The following is a 26,017-nucleotide window of genomic DNA, read 5'->3' as shown; positions in this document are numbered from 1 at the left end:
CAGTATCGCCCTGACAGGAGCAGGTTATGCCATGGGCCTGTGGTTCCTCTGACATGGACATTTTTCAGGTTTGAGACACACGTAATCTCATGGGTTGTGATCCCCAGTTTGCCCTTATGTAGTCCCCACCTGAAATATGCCAAACTATTGCATTTTCTAATCTTCTTTTATGTGTTTTAAGCAGATTCTTAATGCAATAATAAACACTGTCTCGTGGTCCTTTCAGGCTATAGATCTAAACAAGAAAGGGAAGGACAACAAACACCCAATGTATCGAAGGCTGGTGCACTCAGCTGTTGATGTTCCTACTATACAGGAGGTAGAGTGACTTGCTTTCTAAATTACACACTGGTTTTGTGTCTTTTAACAGTGAAGGTCTAAAAAGTCCTAATCCTATTTAATTCTCTTTATGATGAGTATTTCAGTATTGTATCCAGCATTGGATATGGAAGCTTAACATTTCAAACTTTTCCTCATAAATATGTTACCAAGTAAAACCATTTTGAGTGGTGCCTAGTTTTCAGACACAGAATATCCTCAATTCTTTTTTGTGCTAAAGTTTTACTAGGAGCTGCAGGTAGCTAAAATCTTAGAGAAAGTACTGTTTAACTAAATCAACGAGACTCAAGTGCCTATGTTTGCATCTCTGGCCCAATGTTCTTGACCATATTCCAATTTCAGTCATTATGCCCTTGTGTAGGTGTCAGCTTTATAAACATCCAAATGATTCATAAAGAACCAATCATTTTGTTCATCATGAAAAACCAGACTCACCCAAAACATTTGTTTTGCATTAATTGTTCCAAAAATAAAGTACTAATAAATATTTTGTCCCTTTTTTCTGAACCAAAGGTCTGATCATGACTCATATAAATCAACTGCACATGACCATAATGAACAGCATACTCATCTTTACTCATTCCTGCAACTGGATTGCTATGCAGTGCTGTGGTATATCTTGCCCTTTACAACCACAGATGTGAAGAGCCTTTGTTTTATTATTAAAATGCATGCATAAACAATAGCTTCACTGACAGTTTTGGACACCAGCACTGCTGCCTGTCTAGAAGTGCTGGCAACACTGGTTGGGCCTGAAAATAGGTCAGGCCTTCCTTTCACTCTGTCAACTTCTGCTGCTTCCACAGAAGGTCTTTTGGCCTTGATAGCATTCTATAAGCTGATGTTGTTTTGTTTGATGATTGCAGTTGTCATAGATGTTCTTGAGAGAGCACAACTGAAAATGTTGCATTCCTTATTGGACAAAAGGCCATACTAGGAAAATGAATTGCATGGCTCCATGTAGGCATTTGTTATGAGTTTGGAAGACTGGGACAATCAGCTTGCATCAGAAAGCACTGACTGTCAACCGAAGATCTTGGACGTTTAAAGGCAGTCAACATTGATTTGAAACTAGCTGATATTTTAAGGTACAAAATGTTCACCTCAGGGAACATATTTCAGTTTGAACAAATGTTCTGGGCCACACCTTATGCTGAAGCTACTCCAGATTCAGCTTGTTACAACCAGGAAAATCTTTTTTAAACTTGGTGAAGTATTAAAGAATCTATTTTACTTCTGAGCGTTGCATAAAGGAACCATTGCAAAAAGTTCAGCCAGTGCTCTGGTACTAACAAACCATGTCAAAGAGTTGTAAGTATTCCTTTTGTATGCAGGAAAGGCAGTGTCTGATCTGTGTTGCATAATGCAGATTTCTGTGAAAGCTTCTCTGCATAAACAGGTACAGCACTTTTAAGAGTTTTCTCACAGTCTTGTGTTTTCTTTTGTGTAGAAAGTAAATGAAGGAAAGTACAGGAGTTATGAGGAGTTCAAAGCAGATGCTCAACTTCTTCTACACAACACGGTGATTTTCTATGGAGGTAAAATACTACATTTACTGCTTGCCTTGTTTGATTCGTCTTTATTTGTAGGAAACTCACAAGTTCAGGATTGAATTTGGTATTAGATAGTCTTAAGTATGAATTAAGTCATTTGAAAGCCTTTAAAAATCAAAGTGCATAAGGGTCTTTTCTGGCCCACCTACTACAGAACTATTTTCATCCTCCCTGGCTAAACCTCTTAGTGGGAATTTACACCTTTGCCATCCTGTTCCTTCTTCAGAAAGTCCTAAGTCAGTCTATACTGCAGATTTTTGCCAATATACATATGTTGTCCTAGGGTACAGTAGGGTTTCTCTGCTGTGTCAGCAGAAACATGTACTATAGACATATTTCTTTTACTTTTGGGCAATATCTGCCATATTGTGACAGCAAATATAGCTACATCCACACCAGAAGTGTGCTGCTGGTGCAGTGTGAAGGTACAGCCATCGGAGAAGCTGACAGGCACTGGGAAGGTAATGAGCGACTGATTGGAAGTCAAAAAACACCACCACCATCTCAGAAGCTGTAGCCAGGTCCTGTTTTCCAGAGCCATCATTTCAGGAAGAATGTGGCTCTCCCCTGCAGACGTGGCCTCCCCATCAGGGAGACTGGGAGGAGGGTGGCACCAGTCTGTTTGCAGCCCCAGGAGATTCACACTGTGGCTGGTGGGGAAAGATGTGAATATGGCAGGAGAGGAATACATGGGTGTAAAGGGAGATTCAGTGATAAACAGTCTGTGAAGCATCACTCAGAGCAGAGAGCAGAGGGCCATGTTTTAGGACAACTGCAGTGTGTCATTAAGACACAAGCAGAGAAAGAGACTGAATCCATATTAAGAGCAACTGTGTCTCCCTACTGCTGCTCCTCCTCAGATGTGTGCTTGTATTGTTCGGTGTAAAAGCAGTATTGTTGAATATAAATATGACACAGAAAACAAATACTGAACTGAATGTTAGAAAATTTTAAATGGAAGGGCTGTCCAAGTGATTAAATTATGTTTTGTCTTCTTAAGCACGACAATTATAGCATGAAAGTCACAGCAATGACAGCTGCAAATCTTTGTGAGCACTGTGATCATACTGTGATTGTTTATACCATCTATTTTTAATTTATAGCGGACAGTGAACAAGCTGATATAGCAAGGATGCTTTACAAAGACACCTGCCATGAAGTAAGTACTACCAAGTAACCAAGATGTAGTTAAGATACTTGATTTTCATTTCAGAATCTAAGAAATTATTCTTCATATTACAAAAAAAGGTGTGCAATTGAATTATAAATTTTTTCCTGACTCTGTAGCAGCTGATCGAGAATTCCTTTTTCTTTTTCTTCAGTTTTTTTTTGTTGGTTGGTTGGGTTTTGCAGTTGTAGTTGTTGTTGGGGTTTTGCTGGGGGTTTTTTTTTGCAACTAGATTGTAATTTTAAAAACACTGATATTCAAATTTTAATTTTGAAAATAATCAGGTAATACATATTTGGACTAGAAATAATTGTACTTACTAATACAAATTGAACCTGAGGTGAGATTCCTACTAAACTCTGTAATTGGCATCAAAACATTTCTCCACATTCAGAGGACACCAAAAAATACAGCTGAGGAGCTGGCACACTTTCTCCTTTTGTACAGTTGAATTACTTCTCTCACAATGTACTTTAAATATTTGATGAATTTTAAGAACTATTCTTTGCATTTCATCTATAATAGATGATTAATATGTCAATTAGTCTTCTCCCTCTGCCTGGGTTTTCTGAAACATGAAGAATGTTTCTTCAGGTTGTCTTTCAGCCTCTCACATCCCACCTCAGTTTCACACCTTTAGTTTGCATGGACGGAAGTAACTCCACCAAATTACCAAGCAGGGCTGAAAAATTTTACTGCTAAAGGGAGAGGGATGCTACTGAAATCACATAAATAGGATTTTTTTTGCTTATTTACCTTCTTTTGTTTTTCAGCTAGATGAACTGCAGCTTTGCAAGAACTGTTTCTATTTGTCAAATGCGCGACCTGACAATTGGTTCTGCTATCCTTGTGTATGTTGCTGACACAGATTTTTATTTGTTTGCTTTTCTGTATAAAAGCCTGCAGTTTTGGTGTCATTAATGCACTGAATATTCCACTTCAGGGGGCTTGTTTCAAAGGCATAGTTAAGACTCTGTAAGCCTGGATATTTTGCACAAGTGAAGTGTTGATTGAAGTTCAAAGCTGTAACAATATAGGTTATAAAATTTGGGTATCAGCCAGTTACAACAGTTTCACAAGAAAATAAGGAGCTTACAGAACTAAAATTTTGCTCCTGAATGAAGCTAAAAAGACATGTTAATTTTTAGTCTGCTTAAGATCTCTGTTTTCAATAGACAGTTATACCCTTTTCAGACTTTGTTGTTTTGGGGTTTTTTTACTTTGATACAAGCAATATCTCTAACAAGGAAATGTATTGTAAGAAGATAAACATGAAAAAAGCACTAGACACAAACAGTAACCATATTTTTAAGGTACTAGCATAGTATTACAGCAGAATATTTCATATCCACTAATAAATCCAACTTTTTTCCCAGATACCTAATCATGAGTTGGTTTGGGCCAAAATGAAAGGCTTTGGGTTTTGGCCAGCCAAAGTCATGCAGAAAGAGGACAATCAAGTTGATGTCCGCTTTTTTGGCCATCACCACCAAAGGTAATTTATTAATTCCATGTGCTGCTTTTTACAAACAATATTAAAGAATTTATCTCATCTATCATGTTGTAAATCCTGGCTCAGCTTGTTGCCAGCATTAGAAATACTGAATGCTTTCCCATAATGGTTTCAGAAAATTTAAAGTTCAGTCTAACACATGTGAAGTGTCCAAATGGCTCAGAGATTCTCTTTCCACAGTTGCCAGAAGGATGTTCCTCAATGCCATTTTAATTAAAGACAGTAAGTGAACTTCAGCTTCACTTGCCCAGCTTCACATGGGTGGCAGCCTGATAATCCAGGCCAAGGTGAAAATTGGCAGAAATGTTCTCCTTCTACCGGCAGTATTGACTTTGTGCAGTTTCTCATTTGAGCTGAGGCACTGCAATTTTGTGGTTTAGTACCATGATATATATCACAAATGTTTGTGTCTCACTGCTAGAACATTGACAGGCCTCCTGCTGGGAGCCAGTTTGCAATTTCAGAGAATCACTCTTTACATTGGAAACTTAACTCCTAGAGATCAGCTTTTGGTTCTCTCTCCAGTTGGTTGTTCACCATTTGGGGAAGTTTGTAGCAGTGTTACAGTGGATGTACTGTTGTTTGGTTTTTTTTTAATGTTTCATTTATGTGCCTATAATGTGAGGACAGGAAACATTTCCAAAGTAATTCATGGTTGTTGGGAGGTGGTATATTTTGGTGCACCCCAAAAGGGCCTAGACAATTCCGTAACAGTGTTTTAGGAGACTGTTTATTTAAATTGCTTTCAGTGTAACTTTCACAGTATATAACATCTTTTCACATGTTATATGAACTACCAAGACTTTCTAATAGTCATAAAGTGAGCAAAGGATCTTTACTGGTGCCTCAGTCACAGAAAGGTTTTTACCTTGAATGTGTTTACAAATGCAGTTTATTTCTTTAGTAATCTTTTGCTTTGAGTTCACACAGTTTAAAACTACTTAATAAAGTAACCTGGCACCTGTGGGATGAGGTGCTTGCAACTTCTTAAATGTGTGCTATACAAAAGGCAAAGGATGTTTAACTAGAGTGCCATTGCTGTGCTGGACTTGGACAAAAGGCCAAATTCTTGGCTGGTGTAAATTGGCATTGTTTCTTTGTCTTCACTGAAATTAAATTTATATTGCAAGAATAAAGAATCTGTTCACAAACATATAATTTGTTGATTATTTAATCTGTTAGGCAGGTGTGCATGGCACTGACCCTATATCTTCAATGTTCAAGCTTGGTGCTTGGTATAACTTTCAAAATGTCAAGACCTGCCCATCTTCCTCTCTGAGGACTCTCGGAACATATTTAAGAGGACAAAGTAACTTTGGAACCAAGTCACTGGCATGAATTCAGTCCAAAGAAACATGACAGTCCCCACAAAAGTTCAGTCCTGATAGACAGGGGCCCAGGCTGCAAAATGTCTCTATTCCAGGTGATGAGTTGGTACATTCCTTGACAGTTTTAGCAAGGAGGTCAAGAGCTAAATTGGATTAGCATATGAACCTCCGATCAAAACTGTTTCTGTGTCTGACTCAGGGCATTTAGCAAGAGAGCAGGTAAGAGATGGTACTGGGGAAGGTTTGTGGCTCATCAAAAATGAGGGAGACTTTTAGCCATAGCACCCACAGCTAACAAGTATTTATAATAACAAAAATGTCTAACAGTATGCAGTCCATTTTTTTTCGAGTGTGTTGAGTTTAAAAAAAGAAATCAAAGTAAAAAGGAATTGTCAGTGATCGGCCATTGTGAAAAACTGCTTTTGAAGTCAGTTTCTCAGGTCAGGATCCTTCACCTGTATTATTTAATGTTTCTGAACCTGTCTGTACTGTGTATTCAAAAGGGCCTGGATCCCCTCTGAAAACATTCAAGATATCACAGTTAACATCCACCGGCTGCACGTGAAACGCAGTATGGGATGGAAGAAGGCCTGTGATGAGCTGGAACTGCACCAGCGTTTTCTTCGTGAGGGGAGATTCTGGAAATCAAAGAATGAGGACAAAGGGGAAGAGGAGGCAGAGTCGAGTATCTCTTCCACTAGCAATGAGCAAGTGAGTGCTGCTACAATATTAGCAATCAGGGCCATTCATTAAAGAGTACGAAGATGATATATTTTTGATTAATGTGCTATTAAATTAGCCTTGTGTGCTGTCTGCAGTTTTGTGATGACAAGAGGGTTCAAAGGCTTATTGTCTCTCTGTTTTGTAGCTCAGTAATAGCAAGAATACAGATTTTCCTCTTTCCTCAGTTTCTTGGATGACCTTTGGGAAGTTTCAAAGTGTTTGTCACCTTAACAGCACCTTGATGAGACAGATCAAGATTTCTAAAGTTAAATAGGAATGGTCAAGTCAAATGTCACAGATATCAGATGGACTGCAACACTGCCTTCTTGGAGCCCTGTCAAGGGCCAGCCCTGTAGCTGCTCAGCCTTTTCACAGCTGGAGTATGTTCACTTTGGACTCTGTCCTGCTTTCAGATCCATGAGTAACACCAGCTGTGACATTTTCAGCAGATCCAACTAAAGTTAGGTGCAAACGTTGCACTTGGGGACCATGTGACCAGCAAGATTAAAGTCATTAAAAATAATTCTGCAAAACAAGAAAAATTGCATTGTTTGTAACAAAGGGAACAAACAGCCAAGATCCAAAACCTTGTATTTCCATATGGAAATTCCCTTATCATAGCTGATCTTTACTAGTCATTCATCGTCCAAGAGGGTATTATATGTTCACTACTAGTGACTTGGCAGTAAGGTTTTCATAGTTTGTAGGAGGCTTCTCTGTATTTTTGGCAGCCCTTTCCCTGGCAGCATCTTTTCTCATTTAAAACCACTATCCTTTCTCTAAGTCTGTATTAAAAAAAAAATCGGTGTATTTTGACCCTCTTCCTTTGTCCTTTTGTCAAACAGGTCTATCACCCAATTTGGAACTAAAAAATTAAAAGTTTATAAAACTGTATGTTGTAGTGGGAGGTTGTTCCTTATCAAAGTGGTTGTAGGGTTTTTAAGCCTAGTTTGCTTAGCTAACCCTTTGTAGCCCCTTTGTTTAAAGTCTTGTGTGCAGTCATTCAACAGCCTGTGGTAAAACAGGAAAATGGTCACAAATAAAAGATAACAGTGGTATTTTCACATTTTTTTCAGAAGTGTCAGTCGCAGGGTCTGAAGTGTCTGTTTATGTATTTTCTCTTCGATGCCATCTGTTCATCCTTCACTTGGCAAATGCTTATACCTGTTTTACTGGTTTCCCAGATAAAGGAACACAAGAGTAGCCATCAAACTCACTGTTCTGCTGTAGTCTGCAGTATCCTGTTACTAACACTAGCTAGTACTGCATGCTTCAAAAGCAGGCGTAAGAACTTCTCTACAAGCACCGTAAGATAATTACCATCAACTTAGATCTCATCCTTGTTTCTATTGTGAGAGTGACTTTTACTCTAAAGCATTAAGTTCCATACCCCTCCAGTTATAATCCAGTCTGGATGTTCTTACCATATTTACATACTTACATTTGCTTTACAATCACTGCTGTTTTCTGGCATCAAACAAGATCTGATTTCTAAGTATGGGTCACTGATACAAGAATATCTCAGAAAACGAGTGTTTGAGCTTGTGTGTGAAATGAAGAAAGGAATGGTTAAGAATATTTTAGCAAATGCATATTAAATATTAGAACTTGTTCATTAATTTTGTTCCTTTGTGCATTCATAGTCATCAGTGATAACATAGAAAGTCTAATGTGTACACTTCTCATTTAAGAACATTTAATTAAACTTTCTATTTGATACCTTAAAAATTGCAAATAATCACAAATAAAGGGCACATTGGTCATGTTACAATGAAAGCCGCTTACATGAACTGGTTTTTGGATTGATTCAATATGCTTTTCTTAATGTTCACAGCTGAAGGTTACTCAGGAACCAAGAGCAAAGAAAGGACGACGTAACCAGAGTATGGAACTCAAAAAAGAAGTGAGTGACCTAAATGATTGTGTTTGTAGAGATAACAAGTACAAAAAGTCTGAAATTTTAATAGACACACCTTCAGTTTCAGTCACCTTTTACTGATTTTACATTAGTCTTGGAAGTTCCAGCCCCACACTTGGTCCTCCTTGCTAACAAATGTAATTGTGCCTCCCACACGTAAGTAATGTGTGTCATCATGGGAACATTCTGTATTGTGAATAAAGGAAGTCAGCTTACAACATTTCTTTTTTAATAACAAATTCAGGCTATCAGTAAGTCCATAAACAGCAGAAATTAGTAAGTGCAATCCAGACTGTAAAGTTTATGAACTACCGTATCCACTTTGTCTATGGGGCTTCTCTGTTTATCCCGCTTGCACATGCCAGCATCAGGGAACCAAGGGCTGCGTTATTGCGCGTGTACACAAGGGGGCACTTAGAGAGAGAGCCGTAAATCTGTTCCGAACCGTCAAGGACTTTTTCCTGGCCTTGTTCCAGCTGCAGGAGTAATGCTAAGAAAAATTTGCACATATGTCCATTCCTTGCAAGAGGACTCGGGGTGCCATTGCAGAGGAGGGTGCAGGTACTGTAGCACCAGAGCTCCCTGTGGTGGCTGGAACACAGACGTGGCCACTCGTAATTCCTGGGCACCTGCCCCCCCCTTGTACCTGACCCCGTAGGAGGCAGCTTTGTTGATGGAGGCAGTGACACAGTCTGTGCTCCCTGGGGCACAAACTGTGTTTGAGTGCAAGATAGGGAGATTACAGGAGGATGTCTCACCATTCTTATTGTGTTTTCTGTCAAGCGAATGCTGTAATTTGCTTCATATATTTATGTCTTAACATTTGCCTTCTTAGCTCTGATCAGTGATCCAGAAGTCAATCACAGTGACCTCTTAGAGAGTAATTGATTGCAAAAGGGAATACACAGTCAGCCTTTTGAATGGTGTGAGCAATGCTTCATCACACAGACAGGCACAAAGTCTAGTCCTGAGCAAGGCTTTGTCTCTGCACTGTAAAATGAGCATTCAAACATCTCACTTGAAAAAAAAAAAATTATTGTTTGTGTCTTGAGACACTTCAAATAGCAATAAGTGATTCCAGGAGTGTAACTTCGATCTGTTCTAAAGAGCAGGAGCAATTGGTGATACAGGGTAATAGCACAGGCAGCTAAATTCAGTACAGTACACTGCAGTAACTGTGACTTCTTTCTTGATAATTGTGTAATTATATAGAGCTTCTGTGGTCATCCAAGTCTAGTTCTATATTATTGGAAGCAAGACGTAGACTCTCATTAGCCTTTCATCTTCAAAGGACCTTTGAAGTACTAATCAATCTTTGCAGCAGTTCTATGGAATCAGTGGAATATTACAGACTCCAGTGGAGCCTGCTGGGCCAGGGGAAGCCCAGAGTTTGCCAAAACAATTCAGGAGCCTTGGCTATGCAACTACAGTCTCTTTAGGCAGAATATTGTGGGGAAAAGTATCTCTAGCAGATCTCTAGTAATCCCAAGGGGTCAGCATAGCCTCTGAGGTTTGTCATACTTTTGGGGAGGTGAGGCTGGGGAGTGTGGCATCCTGAGGCCATTGGTGTGCTTCCTTTTGGAGGGCTCCAGGCTGAAGTCAGAAAAGCCTGACCCAAGAGCCTACCCACTCTCAAGCTGGTTTTCCACAGGGATCCCACATCCCATTAGCACTACAGGTCTTCAACAGACACCTTTCACATTAATTACACTGATATTATTCATGTAACATTTTTCCTTCAGGGGGAACTGAACAGTTAACAGGTTGACTTTTTCTATTTTGATATCTGTTTTACAAGTTTGTTCTTTCTCTGCAGGAGCCAGAACCTGAAACTGAAGCAGTAAGTTCAAGCCAGGAAATTCCCACAATGCCTCAGCCCATTGAAAAAGTTTCAGTCTCAACTCAGACCAAGAAGTTAAGTGCCTCTTCTCCAAAAATGCTGCATCGGAGCACCCAGACCAGTAATGATGGAGTGTGTCAGAACATGTGCCATGACAAATACACCAAAATCTTTAACGATTTCAAGGACAGGATGAAAGCTGATCACAAAAGAGAAACTGAGAGAGTTGTGCGAGAGGCAGTGGAAAAGGTAACACTTGTTGAACAGCACCTACACTTGAGGGTTGAGAAGGGATTTTGGGGATTTTTTCACATTCTTTTCTATTTTTTTAACAACTGCTCTTACCAAAATGAATAAAAAACCTTTTCCAAAGAGACTACATAAAAATACTCTCCATTATTGCTTTTTTAGACCATTTCTATACCAACAAGCCTACTTTAAACAGAAAACTCTTGACTTTTTTTGATTCTTGTCCACTGAAATCAGTTTGTGGTCCAAAACTGAAACTAATTGTTCATTCATGAGTATCTGTTTCCAAAGCCTTTCTCTCCATTGTAAGTGTGATTCTAAACAATGTCATTGTTTAACTGCTAGTCATAAATAATTCTTCTTTTGTCAATCTTCTAACCTAAAGATCAAATAGGGTCACTGAAATTTGTTTGAATTTTCTTATCTAATAATAACCTGTTTAAAATTCAATGTCTTAAACTTGACCTGGTCACCTTTGGCTGGAGAGAGCAGGACAATTTGGAGGATGATTTGTCTGACCTCTCTTAAGTACCTGTCTTAAAATAAGATTAATTTCCTTCTGCATGAAGGACTGTGAAATGAACCTAGGGAGTTCAAGTGTTAATCCTGTAGGATTAAGACACCAAAGGTTTAGATACCTGAGCAAGGGCAAAGGAACCTCACTGACAATGAATACTTAAAGGTACCTCTTAATGAACTCAGGGATGTTCAATTTTGTATTTTCCATTGTGCACTTGCTATAGATTTATATGCAGTTGTAGATTTGGAAGAAACAAAATCTTTTTTTAAGAGAAATTCATAAATTTGTAAACTGATCATTGAGCAAATATGCATAGAACTTACTTAGCTTATTGTAGATGCCTAGCAGAGTAGAAATACAGTGACATTTTTATTTGATAAAATCTAATTTTGTTCTAACTGAGAAATTTTTATTTCCTAAATAGGAGAAATCTCCAATTAGGTGACCTCCACCTGTATCAGTAATAGAGGTTTAAAGAGTAGAGGTTTAAATAAGACACTTTCAATTCCAATAGCTGTCCCCTGACTTGTTTTGCTGACTTGTCTTTGGCAGCTGCGTACAGAGATGGAAGAAGAGAAAAGGCAGGCTGTAAATAAAGCTGTGGCCAACGCACAAGGAGAGATGGACAGAAAATGTAAGCAGGTAAAGGAGAAGTGCAAAGAAGAATTTTTAGAAGAAATTAAGAAACTAGCAGGCCAGCACAAGCAACTGATTTCCCAGACCAAGAAGAAGCAGTGGGTAAGTGTCCAAAATTTATCACCAGTAAGTGCAAATGTATAATGCATCCTTCAGGCCAGTTGAAGGGGATTTCTTCCTTGTTTTTAACTGCACTGCTCTTCCACTGCTCTTCCAGTATTAAGGCTTTCTCCTTCATATTACTGTTTCAAATTTTCTCCAGATTTCAACTTGATATTCTGATTACTTTCCATCTTAATTTGTTAGTGTTAACAGCAACATCTTCTAGAGTCCAATCAGATCTTAGTATCAAAAATATTTTTTTCTATATGCAGTTTTACTCCATAGAAGACATGTTTTGCATTATGTTCACATTCCTTTGATCTTGAGGCCTCAGAGGGTACAATATATGGCTGCATCAATTTGTATTCCCCTGCTAATAAGGCTATTAGTGATATCCTTTTGGCCTTTTCCTCTCCTTGCTTTTTCTACAGCTCTTTTATATTCTTTTGTATTTAAGACATGACATTCTGAAATGTATTCCTCTCCCTCGCTCAGATCTTCAGTGCGAATCTTCAGCATCGACTACAAAAACCATGTTGCTCTGCCCTTTAGAAACATGAAAATACACATCTAACTTAGTGTTCTATTACATGCCACAAACTTTTCCCTGGTTTTATTTGCATTGTGGCTCATGTTTTCTCAGGCTGGAAGTGTGTTCTCCCGCATGACTGTACACCACCTAGCCAAACACTGCAAGCACCATAAACTGTGCTGCTTTCCAGGAGCAGAGTGCAGGTGGAAACCACTCTGCTCAGGAGCCAGGACCTGGCACACACACAGACTCCGCTATTTCTGTGCTAATTTTCACAGAACAGGGGAGTGAAAGCCATTGCTCAGGAAGTCACACAGCACTGTGACAGCTGTCTGTAACACACAGAGGGGTGGGCACAGGATTGTAGCACTGGTGGGGCTGGGAAGGAGTGGGAGCCTCCAGGAGATGGCACAAGCCAAGGGACAGCCAGTCCTGCCAGCCCCCTGCAGCCCCATTTGCCTTCTGCTATGAAGGGCTGTTTTGCTGCTGCTCAGCCTCATTAGTCCCTGTGCTTACATGAAACGATGGTCCCTGCAGGGAAAACTCTGCTCTGGAGAAGAGTGGAAAAAATACTCGGGCGAGACAGTCAGTTGCTGACTATCACAGTTGGTTTTTGGAAAGAGAAGAATTACTTCACATGCCAGAACTCCTGTAGAGTCTTTATTTCTGTTCCTCACGGAGATTTTACTGTGGGTGTTATGATGCTGCAATGCTTGGGTCTCTGTAAATAAGAGGATTCCTCCCTGTCTACCTGTCTCTGCTGACCAGAGAAGTTATTTATGACTCTGACTTGATCAAGTTACTGTGTTCAGTGTGTCACCAGCTGCTGGTGCCTGTGTGCATGTGCTCACCTGTCGCACTGGAGAGGGAAATGGAATTGCCTTTGCCCACTACAGAATATGTCAAATTAGCTCTGTTGTCACAAGTGAAGAGCACACATGTGAACCATTGTCACCATTCCACTGACATGCAGTAACTCAGGCACAATAACTTGATTGTGAGACTGGACTCTTAGCTCTAGCTGCTTTTTGGTGGTTTTGAAGGCAGAATTTTCTAAAGAGATTGACTGGACTTACTTTTATCTGCTCCAATGTGCCTTTACATATCCTTCAGACTAATCAGAGAGTGCCCTGATACCACATCACTGAGTTTATTAACAAGGGCATAAAGCCTCTCTACTGAGCAAAACAATCAAAAGATAGAGTGTTTGACAGTCTTGCCTATTTCTGTGGCCTCGAACTATCCGTCAATCACCACCCTAAATGAAGGCATCATGCAGGCAGCTGGTTTGCATGTGGCAGGAGAGGGAGGGTCAGGATAAACACCTCTGCATTCAAGCTGATGGATCTGCCTGCCAACACACAGCCCCAGGCAGCTGGACTTGGTCCAATTACACAACTCCCCAGTGATTCTTCCTTCAGTGACACTAATGACAGTCCCTGGTGTGTAGTACTGCACTTGTATGCTGCTATTATAATGATACCTCCTTACCAAAATCTCATGTAATTAACTCACATACTAAATGAGTTTTGGTGGCTTTGCTTTTTAATTAGGAGCAGAGACCTCTGGTTTTGTGTAATGCTGATGTCTAGGCTTGGGAATACAGCTGCTATTATTCGCACTATATTTGTCTTTTTCTCATACCTAAAAAAAAGTCCAGTTGGGATGAAGGGATCATTTTGCTGGTGGTATACAGGGACATGAGAAGATGTGCTTCCAGCCCTCAGGAGACTAATGCATAGTTAAAGAATAACAGTTCCTCTTTCTCTAGCTGGTCACAATACCCTTGGCTTAGCCCAATTTCATTTTTACACCTCCAGAAAATTTGGGTTTTATACAGATACCTCAAGTAAATAGCAAACAAAAGGAAGAAATGTAAAGACAGGAATAACAATAATGAGGTTATGCAGCTCGATGGCCTCCAGGGTGCAGGCTGGAGTGCTGGTCTTAATGTTTCTGTTTTAGTTTCTCCAAGTTCTTTTATTTGTGTATAAGCCTTATTTAAATTGGTGCATAGGTCATTTCTATAGATAGCTTTTAACTTTTTTCTCTTTCAAATTTATTTACACATATATTTATTTTAACTTGCAACAGGTGGTCTTTAAGTGAATGAGCATTGTCTGTGATGTGCACTGTCTAAAACAAAACCCCAAGTGATTGATAATGTTTAGAAAGAGGAAAAGAAAAGAGGATGCCTGAGGCTAGCTGGCATTTTGCCTTCAGTGCCACATGTGCTGGTACCAGCACAGATGACACTATTTTCCTTTTCTAAGTGGAGATTTACATCCCACACTTATGGCCAGCATATGTAAAGGGAAGTGCAGGACCCACAGATCAGTTGTCCTCTCCTGTCGTAGCATTTTTTGATCTCTCCAAGCCAGCAGATGTGAATTTGGTCTCTGGGCTGAGGCCCATGCTGTACATAATGGAGAGACACAGCTGTTCCCTGCATCTTTCCAGCAGATGATCCTAATGGCTCCCACAGGCTTGTGGGCCGCCAGAAACATGAAAAACCAGGAAAATAGCTCTTGAGAGGACACTTGTTTGCAGACATTTTTACAAATAAACTTCTCAGGAGCTAAATTATGAAAGGAAAATGGAGAGGTTCCCTTCTCACACAGCTAGGGCAGTCCCTTTATTGCTGATGTAAATAAATGGGTATCAGTTTAGCCAATGTAAATGTTGGCTTTCTTGGACCTGTCTTTCAGTAGTGGGGGTTGTTGTGGTTTTTCTTTTGAGGCAGTTGGGTTTGGTTTTTTTGTAATTCCCTGTTTTATTAGCAAAGCTGTAGCTAGACAGAACATAAAAAGTAAATTGTGTGTTATTCTGTGGTTTGATAGCAGCCTGCACAGACTGTGTGGTATCCCTCCCCCTGTTCCCCATCACATAATAAGCATTTCAGACTGGATTCCTAAAGATACTTTCTGATTTTGAGCAGACCAAATTCCGAAAGACAAATCTGATGTTGTTAGAAGCTGGCTCTCCAAGATGCAGAAGTATAAATGGTACCTTTCATAGCAATGCCACCTTGCTTTATAGAATTTTGTCAAAATGACAGTTAATGCTTTTGCAGCATTCCCTCAAGGGGCATAAACCCACCTGAAGACAGGGCACACACACTGCCTGTGTGGGTGCTGTACCTCCTTGATGGCCACCCATAGTGCTAACCAGCACGTTGCATTCCCTTTCTTAGTTCCTCAGAAGCCAAAGGGCTATTTTCCAAGTAGCTCTTCCAGCTACCAGAAAGCTGTGGGCCTTCTGTGTGTTCCAAGGTAGCAATCATCTTTGCTGCAGCTTTCCCCAGAACCAAGTAACTCTGCATAAATCACGGGCTGTGCAGCATCTTTCTTTGAGGAGTTTTGTGCAGTCCTGGCAGGCACAACAAAGGACACAAGCCCAGGCAGCCAATCTGTGTACAACAGGCCTTCTTGGTTTTATGTAAGACTTGGAGGTAAAAACACTTTCTTGATCTGCTCAGTAGCACTGAAGTAGCACAAGGTTTTCCCTTCAGGAGGTGGCAGTGCTGCCTGGCAGTCAGCAAACCCCAGTGACAGCAGCCTCCTTGCAGGCTGACCCCAGATGGGCTATAACAAACCAATAATTCTTCACTCCTGGGATGTTATTGTTGTGACTTTTGAGATTTTCTAGACCGAAAGGATCTTCCCCAGCAACCTCTGGCCAGGTCAGGCTTACAAAGAATCCTCAGAAACACCAATTTTTCCAGCCTGTGTAGAGCCTGCTCACGCCAGCAGCTCCTGCTGATTTATTGTAGCCTTTGAAGACGTAGATCAGGGTGTTATTACACAAATGTAGGGTAAAAGAGGTTCCTGGGCTATGTGGCTGAAAAACGTCAGTCCACCATTCTGAGACATGAGTTTCCTTAAGCAAGAGATGATTTTTTGAAAAGCAGTAATCCAGACTGTGGAAAATAGGAAGGCATTGTGCGGATGTGCTGAAGATTGCTGCTTCACTCAGCATGTGTGAAAAATGCCCTCACATGCTGATGTGTGCAGGGCTGGGGGAACGCTGGTGAGCTGGTGAGGAGGGATCCTGCCAGGGGGATAATCCCATCTTGTTTGTTCTCCCCAGTGCTACAACTGTGAAGAGGAGGCCATGTACCACTGCTGCTGGAACACTTCCTACTGCTCCATCAAGTGTCAGCAGGAGCACTGGCATGCCGAACACAAACGTACCTGCCGCAGGAAAAGATGAAAGAGTTACTCCTCCCCTAGAGCAGCACCCCGATGATTGCTATTCTCAGACACAGCGGTTTTTGTTTCCAAGAAAAGCCAAAATTGTTTAGAATTTGCTTCCCATTTTGCACCAGCCTTTAAACACTTTTGGTAAAAGAAATTTTGCACAGTAATTTCAGTCTTCTGTTAAAAATGCTCCTCCAAAATTTTGTCGGCAGAATAAATTGAACATCTGTGGGAGCAGGTTACTGCAAATAATTTTAAACTAGAGGATTTGTTGCATTTTCAGCAAATTTTAAGACATTTTTAGGTTTTACAGATATTTTAATCTTTAAAAACAGCAGATCTAAAAACAAAAAAATGATGCAAGTTTAACAAAAGGAACATTTAAAAACTAGATCTGAATGTAAAAAGTACGGAACTGTTTCAGAAAAACAAAGCATACTACCTTGATGTAACATTTATTTCTTAACCTTGTTGAGCTGGTTTTGTTCAGCTTAATTTTACTGTTTAAAGGCATTATCTATTGGTTATACCAGTGGGTACATGATTGAATTTAGGGAACAGGGTTGACACAGCAGGTGCTAGTCCTGCGTATTTTTTCTTAAATATTTCCCAACTGTGTTTTATTTTCATTATTTCTTTTCAATATATAACTTTTATAACAAAATATTAGCTTTGATCTTGTAGTTTAAAATCACAGGGAACTGGGGTAATCTTTTACTGAGCTGGATCTTAGAGAAAAATGAATATTTAAATTTTGAAGTTTGCACATTTCATTTTTGTTCTAACATGAGTGCTTGTAACAAGAATAAGAAAAGCCAAAAAAACCCAAACAAAAACAAACAAACAAAAAAACCCAACTACCTTTATTCCTACTCGGAATTTGGAGGCATACAAATTACTTTTTTGCGCCCCCCTTCAGCCTCCCCAATTCAACATCATTTGACCACCTCTTATCTGGTGTCACCTGGTCCATCATAACTTGATAATAAAAGGAGAAAAAGCACTTAAGTTTCACAGAAGCCGTTATGTTTGTAGTAATGGGTCATTGCCTAATAATGAGCTCCATCACTGTACTCAGAATGAAGAATAATGCATGTTAATTTTCTTGTATTAAAGATGCTGTGATTTGTAAAAAGTCTGTATTTTGCGGAATGTCTGGATTAAGAAGCATTACCAATAGGAATGGATCGATAGTTGAAAAATGATTTTCTTTTTGTTTGTTTTATATATAGATATATGAATTGCATCCATGTTCAGAGACAATTTTTTAAATAGATGTAAAGCTTACTTAAATAGCTTTTCTTTTAAAGTGTCTCCACATTTTAGTTTTTTTCAAAGATTGGTCTTAGACTGAGTCATATGCCCATTAATCATCCAGCTATTTTTTGAGAAGTTAGAGGAATAATTTGTAAATATTTATTTAGATCTTTGATATTTATTGAAAGCAATTACATGATGGAACGATGGAAGCTGAAGAATCAGGAGGAAAGCCTTTTAAAAAGTTTTCTCTAGGATTTGTCAGGGTCATTGTAAAGACAAAAATATAACTAAGACTTCTGTGAACTACCACTGAAATCCTGACCTTTTTTACTTACAGTGGTGATATAAGTTAATTGACTATATACCGCCAAATAATGCCCAATATGTTGCAGAAATTAAGTGGTAAGTTGATTGGAAAAAATAGTAAGTAGATGGTAACTTGTATTACCACAGCTACATTATTGCCTGATAAATGTGTAATTAACTTTTGTCGCCTCTGTGTTGTGACTGTAAAACACTTCACAACTAAAAATCAATCTTGTTTGATTACTTTACAAGTTCCAAAACTTCGATCCACCCCTATGAAAGCAAGTTATTGTGAAAATATTTTTGGTGTAAAATCATTCCAGAATATGTAATATTTAACTGATAGCTGCATGAAAGTAAGATTCGTGTTACTTTGGCTTTTTTGTCTCTGTTGACACGGTTGCACATTTCCAAGTTACTACAGCGTGAAAACTGTGTGTTTTAAAGAAAAAAAACAAAACAAAAAAAAAAAGATTGTGGCCTGGTTTTGTATAAGTTTTAGGTAAAATTACAATTGATTGTTTTAGGAATCATGATTTAAAATTAATTTTTCTGCAAATCATAAAGCTATAATAAAGTGTTGAGCTTAGCCACTATGCACATTGTAATTATTCATTGTGGCTGTCCAGTTTATGATGCATTCTGGCATTTTGTAAGCTGCTCTGACTAGCAATATATAGAGTCATTTAATGTGTTAACATTGGTTAATAAATGTATTTAAAAAAACCTCATTGAAAGTATCTGTGTTGATTTTGGCCAGTTGTCCTCACATCCTGGGGTGGGCAGGCATGAGGCTGCTGTTAGTACTTGTACCAAGCGAGACCGGGGCTGTGCGTGGGGAGCTGGGCCTGAACTCCCAGGAACCTTGTTCCTGACTCGAGGGGAGCTGGCAGGGCCATGCAAGGGCTTCAGCACTTAACATGGCTTAACAGCACCAACAGGGAATCTTTTCAGCCCATGCAGAGCCAGCAGCCCCTGGGGGTTGCGCCCATCAAGTCCTGGTTTTAAAGCCAGATCCTGCACTGGCAGCAGCCAGGCTGGGGCTCAGCCCTGCCTTGCCCTGTGCTTCCCCTCACCAGAGGCCCCACTCTGCCTCCGCCCTCACCCGGTCACCAGCCCTGAGCCTGCGCCTGTTGTGTGTTTTATCAATGAAGTAATTCCCTCTGGAGGGGCTGCATGAGCTCAGCTTCACCTGAGTGCAGTGGGGTTTCTCCTGCTGAGCCCTGAGCAGCTCAGTCCCTCACTCGCCACAACGCTGCCAGTGAGGTGCCCGAGGGAGCCAAGGGCCCAAGGAGCACATCCTGCGGCCACCCAAGAGAAAGGGCCACGTGGGGACAAGCCAAAGGCAGAGTGGGTCATCCTGGAGCTCCACTGGGACTTCAGGGCTGCAGGAGGGACACTGGGAGTTGGTTTCAGTATGGCAATTAAGAATTTCCCTATGGAAATTAAGACCTGGAAAGACCTTCAAGTCCTAAGGGATCCCTCTAAGTCTCTTTTATTATTTCACAATCCAAACAGTTCTGTTCTTACACGAGCCAAATTTTATTCCTTCATCTTGATGAAACTCAATTAAATGTCAACAGCCAGCACAGCCAATCACGTAAGCTGGTAAAGCAGGATCAGGAATAAGCAGCATCTCCCTTCAGCTCCCCTCCCAGGGCATTCCCCTTTTTTGATGACTGCAGTCACTCTCCAAGCTCATCAGCACTCCAATGGCAGAAATCCTCAGTGCAAATGCTCCTCCATTCCTCTCCCCATGTGCATTTGCCAGTTCAGGTGACAGCAGTGGTGCCAGCATCAGGATCAAACAGATCTCTGGATGTGCCAAGGCAGCCTCCCACCTGCATTGTGTAACATGGATTGTCTGTGACCTGCTGTACTCCACCACTGTCCCACACTGGGCCCTGTCACTGCCAGCTGGCAGAGCAGAGGAGGAGAATTGTCCTTGCACTGCCCCAACTCTGCAAGTTTCCTTCCATCAGGAATCTCAGGGTGAGTGAGGGTTTCTCTGAGTTCCTGCAGCATCACCGCTGCAGGCAGTGCTCCTAGAGCATCAGTCTGAAAGACTTATCGTTGGCTTTTCCTATTATTAACATTGTTATTACTATTAATTTTTTAATTTTTATTGTTTTTTTAAACTCTGGCTATTCCTTTATTATAATAAGGAGAAGCTGTGGTTTCTGCCTCCTGCTTCCTTTAGGTGGAGTGAGCTGCCCAGCTCATGGCTTGTTTGCCTTTCACAGTCTTAAATGACCAAGTATGTGAAATATGTTTGGGATTTGTTACTGGTAGTTAGGGGCCACCCTGTCAATTTTAGCTTCCCTGAGTGAGAGTACATATGTGATCTGTGCATATACTTCTCAAATGCTTTCATAAATCAAATTGAGGCGGGGGGTATCTAAACCAAAGAGGCCCTTCTTGTGTTGTTTCACGTTAAGAAAATGCAACTGCAAGCAGAAAGGTCCATCCATTTGTGAGAATACTAGAATATTTTTGGGGTTAAGTGGGAAATGATTATAGGTAATGTAAAAGGAATAAAACCAACTATCTTGGATCTTCCAAGCCCCATAGTTTATCCTTAATAAAACCTATTTCCAGATGTCAAAAGGCTCAAAAGTATGATAGGCTCTGAGTAACGCTCTTTGTAAAAGAAATGCTGGTTACTAGATGTTCAAAATTGTAAAATCAGAAAAAGAAAGAGAACCAAGAAAAAATTAACTCTACATTGTCCCTCCTGCTCCCCATGGCCATGCCTGCCCCAGGACCTCTCCAGCCCCTTGACCCTGGAGTCACGAGTGAGGTATAGAAGGGATGTTTCATCCCTTCAGGCGTGGCAAACAGCAATGAAGAGGCTGAAATTAAGCGCAGCATCTACTTTGTAGATAATTTGTACATAGAAGGAAACTGATAATTGAAGATTATTCAGAAGGAATGCCAAGAGAGCAAGAACACTCCATGATAAAAGGCAGAGTGATGTGTTTGTTTACAAAGCCACTGGCCAGCTGCTGTAAACTCACTGAGTGAAAAGTAAGCTGGTGTGAAGCTTCAATGGAAATAGGATTTACCCTAGAGAGATACCTAAAAATAAACTGAGTTCTGCATCAGAAGATGCTGTGAATCTGGTTACACAAAATGCTTTAGTAGTGTTTGGGAAAGGACTTCTGCAGCAGAAAATAATGTTTGTTAATAAAGCCAGAGCACTTTGATTTTTAACTACTTCATTAACAGGAAAGGTATCTTTGGCAAACAGCCACTGTAGGCAGCTTGGGGCCCCACTTGCTGCCACATTCCACCTCCGCTTCTCCCCTGCTCATGCTCCCATGGGAGCATGGGCCAGTTTTGAGCCATGATCCCACCATGCTTGGCCACAGCAATGTGCTTTTGTCCCTTGTAATAGAGCCTTCAATGTGAAAAATGGTTTCATTAAAAGTGAAAAGAGACTCGGTGACTTGCACACAGCAGCTCTTTGAGTCCCTGTCACCAGGAAAGAGGGTTTTGCGTGGCTTGGGCCACACCTCTATGCCTCAGCCAGTTGGGGCATCCTGCTCACTGTCCTCATTGGGAGGCATAGGAGCTGTGTGGGTCAGCTGTGCCTGAGGAGGGAGCAGAACAAAGCCCAGGGCATGGGCAGGGACATCCCCTGCTGCCAGCCCTGCAGCTCAGCCTCGCCAAGGAGCAGCAACACTGGCTCCTTCCAGGAAAAGCATGGCCAGAAACTCTGCCATGCGTGGATTACGTGCTGGAGAGAGAATTTCTTTGGCTGACACAACGCTTGACTGAGTGACAGAGCCTTTTCCTATCTTTTCACAAGTCCATAAAGACCACAAGGGCTAGAAAGCCTTTTAGTTTTGCCCCGAAGAAACGCAAGATGTGCAGCTCAGCCATGCAATTGCTTCTGTTTTCCCACTGATGCTGGAGCCGGCAGCATTTGAACCCTGGGCTCCCCAGTGCCAGGGGCTGCCACAGCAGGGAGCTGCTCCATGCTGGCCGAGCTGTTGGGACTCGGCGCTGGACGCCGAGCCAGAGCCCAGCACTGCTCAGCTCTTCCCACCAGCGGGGTTCCCGCTGCCTCTCTCTGCCGAATTTGGGTGGGGGCAATGCTGCACTTGCAAGGAAGCCTTGGAGTCAGTGGGGTGACATTGAGATTTAGGTGACGGAAGGGGAACAGGAGGCCGCTCCCACAGCAGGTCCCTGCTGCAGGGACTGGATCTGTCCTGAAGTGCCACAGACACTGAGAAAGCTCCAAGCCACCTCGGGCTTGTCCTGGTGCAGGAGCCTCCCTTTGAAAGCTACGGACAATTACAAGCAGCAATTGCCACAGACAGGGGCCCTGCAGCGAGAGAGCAGCGGGAGCTCAAGGCTAAGAGCCACAGGCTTCCCAAGCTCCTCCTTAGCCTGGCACAGCCCAGACTGTCGACCTCTGCCCCTGGTACTAGATCCACTCCCAGAGCCTTTCTCTTAGCCCAAAGCTCATGAAGAAGTACGCTCTCTGTGCAGAATCATCTGCAGAGACAGAACCTATCTATGGTCTTCTAGTAACAGCTTATCCAGAATTTGCCTCTTTTTCTCCTAATTGTGATCCTGCTCAGGACCTCCCTGGGCAGAGGGAGTGTTTCCACCTCTCCCAACTACTGCTATCACCATTTGGTGAAGAAAAGCAGTGTCTGGAATCCCGCATCCCATTACAGACCTAATTATTATTATTCCAGTAGCTCAGCATTTCCAAATCAAAACGGGACTTTGCTACATCCCAAACTGACAGGTTGCATCCTGACTTTGTGTCTCTCCTGCAGATGCACTGGCTTTATCGTGCTGGAGAAATAAATGGTGCTGGTAGTTGTAACTAAAGTGCAACGACAGCACACGTGCCTCATGCAGGCATAGCAAAATGCAGTCAGACCAGTTTGGAGCAAGGCTACAGCCTGTTAGGTGATCCACTGGAAATGGGAGTTTTTAATGGAAGTTTTCACTTAAGAAAACATGGGGTTTGTTAGAAAATTTTCATAACAGAGTGATCTCTAATAGCCATTTTATTACTGCTTAAAACAGCAGTTAAAAACCTCTTGTACTGTAAAAAGGCTTTGCTCCAAGATGAAAAAATACTTCCCTCCTTTGAAGGAAAAAAAAAAATTATAGCTGAGACCACAGTTCTTTCTCTTTGCTAACCAAAGAGCTGTGAGAGAAGAACTTAAACATTCCCATTCAGTTTTTGTGGCCCTGCACCCTGGACTGGCAGGGTGAGCTGTGGGTTTCCATGGTGGATGCCCAGTGCCTGCCCAGGCAGCCAGAGAGTTTTTCAGGCTGTGCAAGTCCACCCCTGCCCCTGCAGCAGCCAGCCCGGACTGAGCCACGCAGAGACCCTGCAAAGGCACACGAGGGTGCAGCCCCATCCCAGCTCGCAGCTACTTGTGGTTAGGAGAGAGGGGGGGTGTGCAAAAAAAATTCTCCTGTGGATTTCAGGAAAGTATCCAAACCCAAATGTTTGGGAGAGGCATCCTAGAAATGCTAATGAGTACATGTGGCTGCAATGGAAAGTTTAATTCCTTTGTACCTCCTCAGCCACTCACTTCCTTTGGGCAGTTGTTGGCTCAAATTCTCGTCTCCTGCTGCTCTGTGAATACTAGCCATGCCATACTCCTCTCCCGACCTGGCTTCATGGAAACATTATTTTCTTCTTGCATGCAGCTGCTTTTCCTATTCTTGTTTTCTCCCAGTTTCTGTTCTTCAGTCCTGCCACTTACCTGATACAGATCTGGTTCTTTTTTAGTTTCCCAGACCGTTGGGGCTGGGATAAACTCTGTCCTTGCCTTGCACAGGTCTGTCCTTCTACCTCTATACACCTCCTCTCTTGAGTCTTCCTGCAGAGCCCTTGGCTCAGTCCAACAGGGGCAGGTCACCCAAGCCTCCAGTCAGAATCCAGGGCTAAGAGCAGCGACGTGAGTCCCAACATTGGAGCTTCCTGATTGAAGTGCACTCCCCTAGGAGGCCCCTAAAATTGGGCGCCCGATGCCACAGGTTTAGATTGTCTCAACTGCTTGATCTTTACTTCCATGTGCACAATCTTCTCTTTCCTGGCCTCCTCTTCTACACAAATATTTTTCCTAAAACTGCCCTTCATTTGTGGCTTCCTGCACTGGTGTGTTTATCCTGATAGCTCAGTACAGCTCTTGGTGCCTCTTCTGGCATCTCCAAACCTTTCCCATGTGCTGCCAGTCACACTTGGAAGCCACTTCCTGTGAAGATTCCATCAGCTTTGTCTCCTCCTCCAGCTACTCTCCACATGCCTATGAGCCTCAATCTACCAAAGCACAAAATTAAAACAAGATCAGCTTTGTGCCTTTAGGATCTGCCCATTAACTGGCCATTGCTGTAGAAGATTTGGCGATCATTAAAAAAAATTATTATTAGCTGTGTTGTGGGCTCCCAGGGAAAAGACTTCCCCCCCCTGCCCCCCACTGGCCCCATGTGCATCATAGAGAATATACAACAGTGCTTTGGCTTTGAAGAAATCTTGTTTGTGCAGACCAGAAAAAGGTAAAGAGCACTGACTTTGACTGGCATGATGCAGCACGACCTGCTTAGTGAACCTGAGGGAATTTGAAATGCCATGCAGTTCCCAGTGTCAGGATGATGCCAGAAGGTGCAGAGATGGCCTGATCCTGTTCTGCTGTGTAAGAAAGGGGGAGCTGCTGCTTCAGAGATGTTGACCTCAGCCAGGTGCAGCACAAATGAGGCAAAGCTTAGATGGTTTTTGTACCAGCTTTAAGGTGATACCCCACAAAAGAGACAAGGAAAACCATGAAAAGGAGAACCCTAAATCATGGTAAGGTGAGAGAGAGCTTTTGGGAATGTGGACTACCAAATGGAGCACTCCAGATGTAAAAAAACCCCATACATTTATGTTTTAAAAAAATTAACAATATATTATTTTATATTTTATCCCCAAACAAAATGATTAATTTCTACTTTCACCATGTAGAATCTGGTTACTTTTTTTCTTTTTCCTTTTCAAATCTCAGTTTTAAAGCAAAAATTTCTTCCAATAAAACAAAGTAACAAAAAATTCAAAATCAGGGTTGGCTCTTACGCTGGGGACAGTAGGGTCCATCCCCCTTGGGATGACTCTTGTAGGCTGTACCTCTTCCCCACTGCCCATCCACCCAGAGCCCAGCCTAGCCCCCTCAAACATGAGTGTGCCCAGGCAAGAGCCACAGCTGGATTTGCCTCTCCAGGGGTGCAGAGGGTTCTGTGGCCCAGCAGGTGACTGTGAGGAGCTGTGCTGGAGAAAGCTCAAAGCTCCCCCAAACTCAGCTTTGCTCACAAGGCAACTGGTAAGAATTTGTTGTTGATCTCTGTGCATGCCCCTCCCTCCCCCCTTGATAATAACAGTGCATAAAGGAAATCTTTGTGTTGAAAACCAGAAAAGGAAAGTTGTATGGTCTTTTATCAAACTTTTTTTCCAATTCTTACATTCTTAGTATCATGATAATGAATAAATTATGCTGTTCCTATTGTTCATGATTCTTCTAATCTCACAGGGGTTTTTTGTTGAGATTTCCCACCAGCTTTGCAGTGTTACAGCCACCTTTTGCCAAAATAATTTTTAAATTGTGGATATGAAATATTTTGACCTTTTAAAAACCCTAATCCCATTAACATAAAAATCAAACCCCTTTTTCCTTTAATGAAACAATTTGTAAAATTGAATCAGGAATTACTTGCTGTTCTGCCATCCTCTTCCTTCTGCCATCTCTAACTTGCTTTGTCATTCCCACAATTTTTGGATCTCTGCTCAGGGAAATTGTAGTTCCACAAGACTGCACCTACCTCT

At 41.5% G+C, this 26,017-nt stretch overlaps 1 protein-coding gene across 3 annotated transcripts in view; it reads left to right on the top strand.

Annotated features, from left to right (window-relative positions):
• Positions 1–18,917, top strand: part of ZMYND11 (zinc finger MYND-type containing 11) — a 105,550-nt gene extending 86,633 nt beyond the window's left edge. For all 3 annotated transcript variants that reach the window (XM_042042813.1, XM_042042812.1, XM_042042811.1), the window contains 10 exons: positions 227–319; positions 1,790–1,877; positions 2,996–3,051; positions 3,834–3,911; positions 4,437–4,555; positions 6,405–6,612; positions 8,459–8,527; positions 10,359–10,631; positions 11,704–11,889; positions 16,511–18,917. In XM_042042813.1, coding sequence (XP_041898747.1) covers positions 227–319; positions 1,790–1,877; positions 2,996–3,051; positions 3,834–3,911; positions 4,437–4,555; positions 6,405–6,612; positions 8,459–8,527; positions 10,359–10,631; positions 11,704–11,889; positions 16,511–16,633 — 1,293 coding nt within the window. In that variant the 3' untranslated portion in view covers positions 16,634–18,917. The remainder of the gene's footprint in view (positions 1–226; positions 320–1,789; positions 1,878–2,995; positions 3,052–3,833; positions 3,912–4,436; positions 4,556–6,404; positions 6,613–8,458; positions 8,528–10,358; positions 10,632–11,703; positions 11,890–16,510) is intronic.
• Positions 18,918–26,017: the final 7,100 nt, after the last annotated feature.

The sequence above is a fragment of the Corvus kubaryi genome, unplaced genomic scaffold, assembly GCF_017639235.1.
Source record: "Corvus kubaryi isolate FWS band 111438036 unplaced genomic scaffold, C.kubaryi_AGA036_p1.0 37398, whole genome shotgun sequence".
In the NCBI taxonomy this organism is placed as follows: Eukaryota; Metazoa; Chordata; class Aves; order Passeriformes; family Corvidae; genus Corvus; species Corvus kubaryi.
The sequence above is the reverse complement of the archived record's forward strand: the minus strand, read 5'-3'. Positions and strand labels throughout refer to the sequence as shown.